At 43.0% G+C, this 10,402-nt stretch overlaps 1 protein-coding gene across 1 annotated transcript in view; it reads right to left on the bottom strand.

Annotated features, from left to right (window-relative positions):
• Positions 1 to 6,161, bottom strand: part of LOC115099566 (wee1-like protein kinase 2) — a 135,755-nt gene extending 129,594 nt beyond the window's left edge. The window contains 3 exon segments of the mRNA XM_029617300.1: positions 4,007 to 4,221; positions 4,578 to 4,941; positions 6,076 to 6,161. Of these exon segments, the coding sequence (XP_029473160.1) occupies positions 4,007 to 4,221; positions 4,578 to 4,941; positions 6,076 to 6,161 (665 nt within the window).
• Positions 6,162 to 10,402: the final 4,241 nt, after the last annotated feature.

The following is a 10,402-nucleotide window of genomic DNA, read 5'->3' on the forward strand; positions in this document are numbered from 1 at the left end:
AGCCTCCTGGCATATCAAAGCCAGGAGGACATTCTAACCAGATCATATCTGCTAATCACTGTATTGCAGAGCTGATGATAGCATAGTAATGATGCCAGAAAAAGGATAAAAATGGTTCATCCAGTCTGCCCAGCAAGCTTCTTATGCTAGTATCTATTGCACCGTGCAGGTTACCCCCCCCCCCCCCCCCCCCCCCCCATCTTCTTAAGGGTAGCAACTGCCACTCCATACAGATATCCCCAAGCCTTATGATAATGCATTAAAAAAAAAAAAAAGTTTACTATTAGCAGCATTTTTACTGGGCGATGAGCCTTCTTGAAAATTCAGACAGTATTGCTTGATGTGCTTTGCTTCTGGGATTAGTTGTAGAAGTAGTCCAGCGCTTTTTCCCTTATGTCTGCATATCAGTACCCCAGACCATAAAAGTCAGGGCCCATGATAGTTGTCATCTGAATCAAATTCTTATTTCCCACCCCACAATCTCTCCCCCCACCCCCCATTGTCAAAGCAGAGAGCGATGTTGCAATTGCATCAAAACTTATTGGGTAAGGGTAGTAATCCCATGCCTTCTGTTAAGGATAGCAACTACTGCTGCATGAGGTTTACCCCCATACTTATCAGCTCCAAGCAAGCTGTTGGACCCAGTGCAAGGCTGCCCGGGCCATATAACCCCCACAAACTGAAGCTTGCAGCAACATAGCATTTGTAGTAAATAACTGCTTGAGAATGGATTCTATTTTCTTGTCCAGAGGGTCCTTCAGAGCTGTATCCCCTTCTACTGGGATCATGGTTTTGCTGAGAACAGAGCATCCACTAGTGGGACACTAACAAGGTTATTTTTACCTTTGAGAATCAGGGGATACATTTTTTTTTTTTCATTTTTAAAGCGTTCTACTCCCCTTGAGCTATCTCTGGAGACTGTCCCATTCTGCACGGATCATGCACCTTAGGGTTCTATTTAATGGGAACACTTTGGGTGGTCTTCCTATTCCCCTGGAGAAAGAAGGGTCACCATCCGGGGGGGGGGGGGCCGTTCTCTCTCATCGCTAGCCCTAGGGCCAACAACTCCAATGCCTCATTTCAGGAATGTAAGCTCAAGGACTACTGTGGGATCGGTGCAGCCCAGTTCATGCAGACACGGACTAAACTCCAATGGTTGGCTACTGTGTCGTCGCAAGCTACAGTCAGGATGGCCAGAGCAACGACTAAGATCAGGGCTTTTGGACTTCAGGCCAAGACTAGAAAACCTGGAGGTCAGGGCAGATTGCTTGGCATGCTATGTCAAAGGGCCAGACCAGATCAGCAACAAGAAGTCAGATCAAAGGCAGAGGAAGGGAAGGTAAGCAGGAACCAGGAGCAGAGCAAGGTAGGTCAACAGCAAGGGCAGGTAGAAAGATGATAACACCTAGGCAAAGGGTTCCCTGAAGGATCTGTGGCTCAAGGACTGGTTAGATGCATGGAGCTTCCTTATATCTCAAGGAGTGATGATGTCATCAGCTAGCACCACAGTAAGTCCCAGATGCAGGGCCTATAAAAGGCTCAGGGATTGCAGGCTGTCTCTTAGTCAGAGCCACTGGATACAGCATGGTGCTATGTCAGAGGAGCCTGTGGCCAGAGGGCACCACTGGGGAGGTAAGGAGCATTACATCCTTTCGAAACAATCATATTCTAGAGGAGACATCCTCTTCAAACGAGAGCTTGCCTCTTCAGATGACAGCTCCCAGGCGAGCCCTGTCCTGACTTCTTCTCTGACCAGGGCTCTTCCTTGGAATCCCGAGTATCTCTATAGCCCAAAGCCCTTCCTTGGACCCTTGTGCAGTGTTGCTTTAGGGAGATCACTACCCCCTGGGGGACTCAGGCAGGCTGTCATATAGCAGAATATGCCAGGTGCATAATCATTATGAATTCTGAGGGAACTCCCCTTGCCAGGGACCCTGTTGTGCCAATTGCTGCAGTCCCCCCAAGGGAGCAAGCCCTTTTGGGGAGGTGCCTCTATACCTGGGGCCACTCCTGATGCCATCCTGTTGTGTGTGTGGGGGGAGGGTTTACAGAGCTCCTGCCATGGCTGAAGTAACGAATCAGTTTTCTTTTACTCTTCCCTCTAAGGAGGAGAAATGCTACCTTCCCCCTGGGACCTGTGGCTCGGCTCACCCTCACAGACTGGACAAAAGTCTACCACACTAGGGACCTACTTGCAATGCACATTGTCAGTAGCCTAGGCCAGAATGCTGCAGTAAGCTCTCTCACATATGTGGCACCTAAACTGTTTTCTCTTACCAGCCATGGTGTTGACATGGGTTTATAGGGGGGGGGGGGGGGGGAGAAAGTTTGCCACAGCAGCAACGCTGCCACTCGTTCAGTAGAGCTTTTTCCTCCCGTCACCAGCGCTTAGAAAAGCATTGCTTACTGCCTCTGGCAGGCCTCTTAACTGCCACCTATCTCCCTTGGGATTGTTTTTTTAGCCTTTTTATATGGAGAGCGAGAGTGTGCAACTGGTAGGGGATGGACAGAGAGAGAGAGGAATAGAGAAATTCTCACATCTCCCCCTATAAAAAAAAAAAAAAAAAAAACAGGGCCTCTCTCTGTTCCTAGCAAATGCTAAGGGACCTCTTCCTGGGTGAATCCTCAGACCCCTCAGGGTATTGGGATAGACTTCCAGGGGCTCAACCAAGTGCTTAACTTGGAAGAGAGAGTGTTCTCACTGGGAGAAAAAAAAAAAAAAGCCTGCTGTGGGGCTGTTGTCCCAGGAGCAAAGGTTCAACCACGCTGGGACCACACACATCCTCACATGTCTGCAGTTGCCGGAGACAGATTACTGGGATTAGACCAGAACCACACTACCTTTATAGCCCAGAGTGAGGTCATAAAAAGAGGTATGTCCTTTTGTCTCCATCAGCTGTGGTGGGGGAACTTATTTACACGATGACTGGTCTAGCAGGTGGAAAAAAAAGCATAAGAGCTTAAAATAATCACATTTTTCAGCCATCAACTCTCTTCAATGTTTCTAAATGTTGAAATGAAAACTGGAGCGAAGGAGTGCGATTAGTAGGTAAAGAAGAGAGGACTCAGATGTTTTCTTGGCTCAGAGTTAAAATGTAAAACTATCCCTTCAGTATCATCTACTGCAGGAAGGCAATGATCTTCCTTTTAACGTGTTTGGGAAATCTTACCATAGGATAAAAGGCACTGTGACTTAACATAATTTGATAATTATGGAAACATTGTTTAGTTATACTTCTGCTATTCAACTGTTTACAATTCATGATGTGAAGCTACAAACATCTCGTTTATATCCAAGTTCTCAAATATGCCGTAACCCATGTTGACAAACTTGTATTCAAAAAGGTAGGAAATAAATCCAAGTAATAAATATCAATTATAAACTGAACTACCCAAAGATTGTAAAAGGCTTTTTCTCTGGTGAATTATAGGAATGAAATAGCACTTCAGAAAGCCTGCCTACAATTATTCTATTTATAAAAAAAAATATCTAAACAGCTACATAGACACTTCTAAGTGGTTGAACAAGGAAACACCCACAAAATAGAAAAGTTTAAGAAAAAAAAACACATACAAATACTAAGCACATAAAACAAACATTTTCAATATTCAACATATTAAAACAGCATCAAGTCTTAATATTTATATCTAAACCAACCTGGCTGGACTCTAATTGGGACCATCCTCATATGCTAGGCTGAATAGATAAGATTTAGGTTTTCAGTAATTTCCTAATAAGGTGGGTTCTACCCATAGCTCACTAGAAAGAGCATTCCACCATAGCACAAAAACAAATGAAGTTGTGATTCATTCAATTTAAATAACTTCACTTCTCTCCCTACAAATACACATCAGCACAACCTTCATCTCCCAGTACATCCACCCCTCTTCCCTTAAACAAACAAAAAAAAAGACACTCACCAGAATTCAATTCATTTGGCTTCTTAGATTTTCTGCAGTTTTACTAGTTGTAGAACAACCAGCCTAAGAAACATCTTACTTTTACCTGCTCAGAGTCTCTTCAGCTGCCTTCCTTTTGCCACCATGCTGGAAATTCATCCATCGATAGGACTCTGGAGTGAAGGGGTTAATATTAACTACTGAAGCCTGAGCAAGATCACAGGGGCCAACACTAGATCCAGCTGTAAAGCGCAAGAGCCTTGATCCCCGGAGGGGAAATCGTGACCCACTTGAAGGAAGGCCAGTTTTGCATAGCAGGCTCTGCAGATACAGGAAGATACAAACAAAACAGAAAAAAAAAGCTGAGGCAGTTTCTTCAGGCTTCTGCTGCAGGTTCACTGAACAAACTGTGGGTTGTGCAGACCCCCCTCTATTTCATACACAATCCATCACAGGAAAAAGATTAATTCCTATATATCTGGCACACTTTGCATGCATGTATCTCCTCTAAGATATCATCTTCCAATCAAAAGATCACCTACCACTACATCTTTTACAGAGGGTAAAAAACAGAAGAATTCTCAGAGGCAGAAGGGATAGGACTGCCTAGGTATGCTCTTTATTCTCTCCAGCATGGCACAACTAGACAGAAGTCTTTGTTTGTATAAACATATTACCTTCGGAGTATGCGGGGTGTCACAGAGTTGCAGCTTTCTCCAAGTAGAGTAATGTAATGGAGTCCCAGGACAATCTCCTTCGGTGCCAGATTTGCCGATAAACGGTGGAGACTGCCTTTGTGGGCTCCAGCCCCATCCATCTTCGTTAGCTGGAGAAAAGCTCCCTGGGTGCCTCTGTGGTGTTAGTAGAATGGCTTGGGCGCAGTTTCTCCATGCTAGAATTCCACTGGGTCGGCTGGGGCTGAATACGCCATCTACCACAGTGTCACATCCTTTTAAGGCCACGGCGCCTTCATCTTCACTACCTGAAAAAATCCAACTTCTGAATAATCTCATCAGTGCTGCAGGTCTGAGCCAGACATAGCTGCAAACAGATACAAAAGAACAATTAACGTTATTCATGGTCAAAAACTAAAAGCATAGAAAGTCATATGGAAACCACCAAGGGGAATTAGGAAAGAACAAATTGCTTAAGAATGGCTTTAGACCAGTGATTCCCAACCCTGTCTGGGGACCCCCCCAGCCAGTCGGGTTTTCAGGATATCCACAATGAATATGCATGAGAAAAAATTTGCATGCACTGCCTCCATTACATGCAAATTTTCTCTCATGCATATTCATTGTGGAAATCCTGAAACCCCAACTGGCTGAGGAGTCCCCAGGACAGGGTTGGAACCATTGCTTTAGACCAAAGTCTGAAATTCTATCCAACACCTTTTCTGGTAGAGGTATCTGATGCAGGGCTGTCTATTTTCCCAGATTTCCAAAACACTCTCGCACCAAAGTTCAGCACTTGGGGGAGGGGTCTGGGTTACGCGACCCCGGCATGGAGGAAGCCTAAGCTTTCAGAGCCCTGGTGCTTGTGGTGGGGTAACCAGGCTGCACACTCACTCTTTAATCAATACTCGCAGTGAGGGGGTCTGTCAAGCTAAAGGGCACCTTGAATGAAAGGCTCACAGTCCAAGGTTGCTATTCAATAAATGAAAAGGGTTACGTAAGCTTAAGAGTGTGATATCCAGGCAATGAGTCAAAAAACACTAAGTAAGTGGAATAAAATATAAATAAAGAAAAAAATATAGTTTTCCTCTGTCCATAGTACCTTTCTTGGTGACCCTCTCTCTCACCTTCCTGGCCCAAAAAGCCTTCCCTATAAGAGTAGGTAAATCCTCCTTCAGTGCAAGGGAAAACGGTTTCCCAGTTTCGAAATGGGATGGATTCCTCAAAATGCTTCTCAAAAAACTCCCAACTATGCAGTCTTCCACTTGGCTGTTAGCTGAGCACAAGATGCAAAAACAGGGATGCAGCCCTTCCTTCCAGGGATTCCTCCCTCTCAGTCAGAAACTGATCCAAAATATCAAAAAATCACTCTTAATCTTCTAAAAAAATTCTTAGTCCCCTTCCATCTTTAACTGTATATCTTACAGGAACCTTCAGCTCTTCTGCAAAGGGACAATTTCTATTCTAGGTCTAAAAATTAAACAGGCAGCAACTGATTTACTGCCCACCTACAACGTAATAAATAATATCTCCAGAATGTGCCACCAATATCCTGTTCAGTTTCTTAAACCCAGCTCCACCATCCATGCTACCTGCCAGCAATGCAAGCTTCTTCCCAGACTAAGTTACAATGAAATCTTTTGCTGTAGATGTTCTTCTAGTCAAGGGACATGCATTTGCAACTGAATGCCTTAGGAGAAGAGGTTTTTTTTGTTTGTTTTTTTTAAACAAAAGGATGCACATCATTTCCATTACTAACACACACAAGAAATGGACCATCTGGATATTATTTTCACCTGTTAAGGATATACCAAGTATAAAATCCCACTAAGTTTTCTTAAAAATGTCATCAAGTGGCCAATTCAGAAGTCAACTCTACTCCATGACTTTTTTTTTTTGCTTCCCCCTTTCAACTCCCCCTTCCCCATAAGTGGCATACCGGGACTGACTCAAAAACTGAGAGATGCCCTCTCTGAAGTTCAGCTCCAGAGCCTCTCACTGACCCAAAAAGGTTTTGCCACAATAGCAACATCTGACATCCCTCCTCAGGCCTCAGCACACCACTTCCATGGAGCACCCTGGACTGATCAATAATCTAAAACCTGAACTCCTCACAGCACAGTGCATCACTGGCCACATCCTCACCACTTTTTACCCCGTTCCAGGTTTTCTAACCCTGGTCCACTCGCCATATATTCCAGCATATTTTTTTTCAGATCTAACTCTCACTGGATAATTCAAAATGAATTGACAAGCCCTAATTAACATTCTGGGATGTAGGTTTTCCTTTGCTTTTCTAATATTCCAGACTCAGGCCTAGTCACCAAGTACTTTATTTCCAGCTATACTGCAAGTCTGAAAGCCAAAACACCATCTTTCTAGAACTGGAAAGCTTCTACTGTTTTTTGCAAGTCAAATTCACAAAGTCAAATTGAAAGGAAAATGAGAATCTTCAAAACACTTCTACTCTTCAACTTTTAGATATTTTTATATACTTCCAAGCAAAGGTTAGCAAATTCTGCATGCGTGCTTACTGCAGTTACACACCCTGTCCATTGGATACATACATTTTGAACTAACCATGCCTACCTCCTTTTCTCCTGACACCAAGTTCCATATAAACTCCCAGTAGCTTTAGCATAATAGGACTTAAAATAAAAGCAAGTCACCAGTTTTGTAAGGTGTGATTCAATGTTCAAACTGCCAAGATTCTCTCTCTCAGAATGTATTAAAACACCATGTTTAAGGACAATGAAAAGCCTAGTGAGAACTTTTCCATTGAGATTGGGGCTATGTATTCACTTGCATCACCTATTTCTCTCTGCCCTTCCTCCTCTGTCCAACACTGTAAACTCTACATCACCTACAAATCTAATACAGCATAGTGTGAAAGACTGCATTACCTGGCCAAAAATCAAATTAGGCAAATCATTCAAGATGCTGGTTGCAGACAATACATTTATAAAAGGTGTGCATAGCTGAACACACAAGACTGCAGGTTTCTGGATGTCTTATGAGTCCAATATACTAAGGCTTTTCTCTCCACTGTGTCTAAGGGAATATAATTTTGTAAATTAGGCCCAAGGTAGCAGTAGATAATGACAAAGACCAATTGGTCCATCCAGAATGCGCAATTAATCTTGTCCACACTGAAGGATATATTCCCAGCTGTGAGGCATAGAAGCTTAATCATGCCTTAATCAAGACAGCCTGTGTCTGCTGCCTCATTGCTTTTTCTACCATCCTGAATAGATGCCATACTTAATCCTACACCCAGCAGTCCCCTCTCCTCAAAGTTTGTAATCTAGACAGCCTCCAAAACTGGCTAGATTTTGCCTGAACTTCTGGGTGCCTATATCCTCATGGCCTTGCTGTAGAGCACCCAGATACCACCAACCTACTGGCACTAAACTGGTTGGTTTCTGGGGAGTTGTAGCTTGCTAATACCAACCCCACTACCCTTGTCTACAGTATCACTAGGTCATGCATTATCTGTCTATTTTTTTATTTGCCTCTGCTTTTGAGTAAGTGATGGGTGTTTTTAATACTACAACCTCCCAACACTGCTCCTATTATAATAGAATATAAGGCTATTAAGGACTATTAGGCCCCACTAGTCGGCCCAACTATGCATCCATCACCTCAGTAAAGAATATTTTCCAATGTTGCTCCTGAATTTATACCCCTTTGGCCTCATCCCGTGGCCTCGTTTTGTCCTCACCCCTACTGAATGTATATTTAGGTCCTTAAATGTAACTGCATATAGCTTTAGTGAAGACCCTGCATCACTTTGATAGCCTCTCTCTGAATCACTTCCAACCTGCCTGTATGCTATTGAAGATGTAGCCTCAGAACTGGACAACGTGCTGCATGAGGTCTCACCAAACAGCCTGTTCAAAGGCATCACCTCCTTGTTATGCTTTCCAGAATTATGTAAAAGGGATCAAAGTTTGCCTGCCTGGGTGCAAAATTACACTCCAAAGAAAGCCAGATTTGGTGACATTCCATCCTTTCTGAAAGAAAATAGTACTCTCTCTCTGAAAACCATAAAGTGAATCAGTATTTTTAGAGAAGCTTCCCCCCCCCCCCCCCAAAAAAAAAAAAGTCATTGCTTTCTTTTTGAAGGGTCACTTGAGGCTGCGGAATATTGAAAGACCCAGGGGACGAGAGGGACCTGAAGCAGTTGGCAAAAGATGAAACTTTTCAAGCCACCCCCACGTACACAGAGATTCCCTACTGTTCTTGTCTCCGTTTATAAAGTTCACTCTCCCTTGCTTGCTTTTTAAAGTCTGAGTTTATAGCAGAATGGTTTGTGGCACTCAGTAAGTTGGAGACACCGCTTCAGTTTTCTTCCCAGCTAAGCTGCTGGAGGGGAGGTCTATTGGAATGCAGACACCGCCAACATTCCACAAGCACCTGAGGCCACACATCCAAAGGCACCTCCCATACTAGTCTCGCTTTCTGCCCCCACTTTCCTCCTCCCTATGGTTGCAAATGGAACATACTGCAGCTCCACTTGTACAGATATGCAAGACTTTCCCTTCCCCCATCACCTCCTGCTACACATCTATGTTGGAAAGAATTCCCAAAGCCTTTCTCTGTATGTGCTCCTCACTTGCTTCTGCTGGTTAAACCTCTCCTTATGCATCCCAGCATGCCCCTGGTTTTGTCACTTTTTTATACTGGTTCATGAACCTTTGAGATCTAAGACACTATGACCCTGAGGATCTCTCACCCACCATAATGCACTGCTCTCATTTCATTCTTCACCCCAAATGCATAACTGCACTTTTTTTTTTTTTTTTTCTGAATCCTAATCACCAAGGATGCAAGCCACCCAGCTCTTAGGTCATTTCCTAATACAACTACTCTTTCGGGGAATATCCATTTTATTGCAGATCTTTGTATCATTGATTTCCCTTTCTAGTCCCTCTATAATATCACTAGGGACCTTAGTTTTCAGTTTTTAAATTTTATTTTACCTGGAACCTTCAATGTTAGAAATTGGAGGAAAAATTACATTTTTTTTTTGTTTTAACACTGAACGTCCCAGGCAAAATAAACTGAATGAAAACAAAAGGTCCCCATGTATTACCCACAAAAATATTAAAATAGAACTGGCTACAGGACACATTCCTGAGGCACCCACTAATAGCCTTTCTCCCCCCCACCCCCCAGAGGAAGAAAAGAGGCAATAGTTATTTCCAAAAACCTACTGATTTAGTTACAAAAAAATACCATCTCAACCTAACTACTTTGAGAGCCAAGTCCCTGAATCTAATAGAAAGCTTACACACTTTAGAGAGGAAGAGTACCCTAAGATCAGGGAAACTATTGATAAACCTCATATACAGAGCAACTAGTGAGGAATAAGGAATGAACAGGGTGTTCTTACCTAAGTCCTCCCACTATTCCACCTTCAGTATCCCTCCCCCTACCAAAAAGAAAAAAAATGCCATTTTAACCTTATCTTTACTACTTTTCTGGTTTTCTTTTTCCATTGCTGTAGCTAGATAGCATAGATAGATTAGTTTTGGTTAAGAAACATTCACAAATAGTTTTATAACAAATCTCCTACCCAATGGATTCCAGCTTTCAGATATCAACCACACTAGATCTTCTCCCCAAAACCCTTCCTCTAGTCTATCAGCTACAAGTTAAGATATTTTAACAAGTTAATCCCCAACAGCAGCTGCTCCTAATCAGTTTGCAACCAGTCCCTGCTCAAGAATAAAGATATTCTGTTATCTGACCTAAAAACAAAAAACTACTTTTTACAAAAAGCAGTATAAAAACTTGCTTCAAAGTGTAAGTAAAAAATTACAATA

Source organism: Rhinatrema bivittatum, chromosome 9 (assembly GCF_901001135.1).
Source record: "Rhinatrema bivittatum chromosome 9, aRhiBiv1.1, whole genome shotgun sequence".
NCBI classification, from domain to species: Eukaryota; Metazoa; Chordata; class Amphibia; order Gymnophiona; family Rhinatrematidae; genus Rhinatrema; species Rhinatrema bivittatum.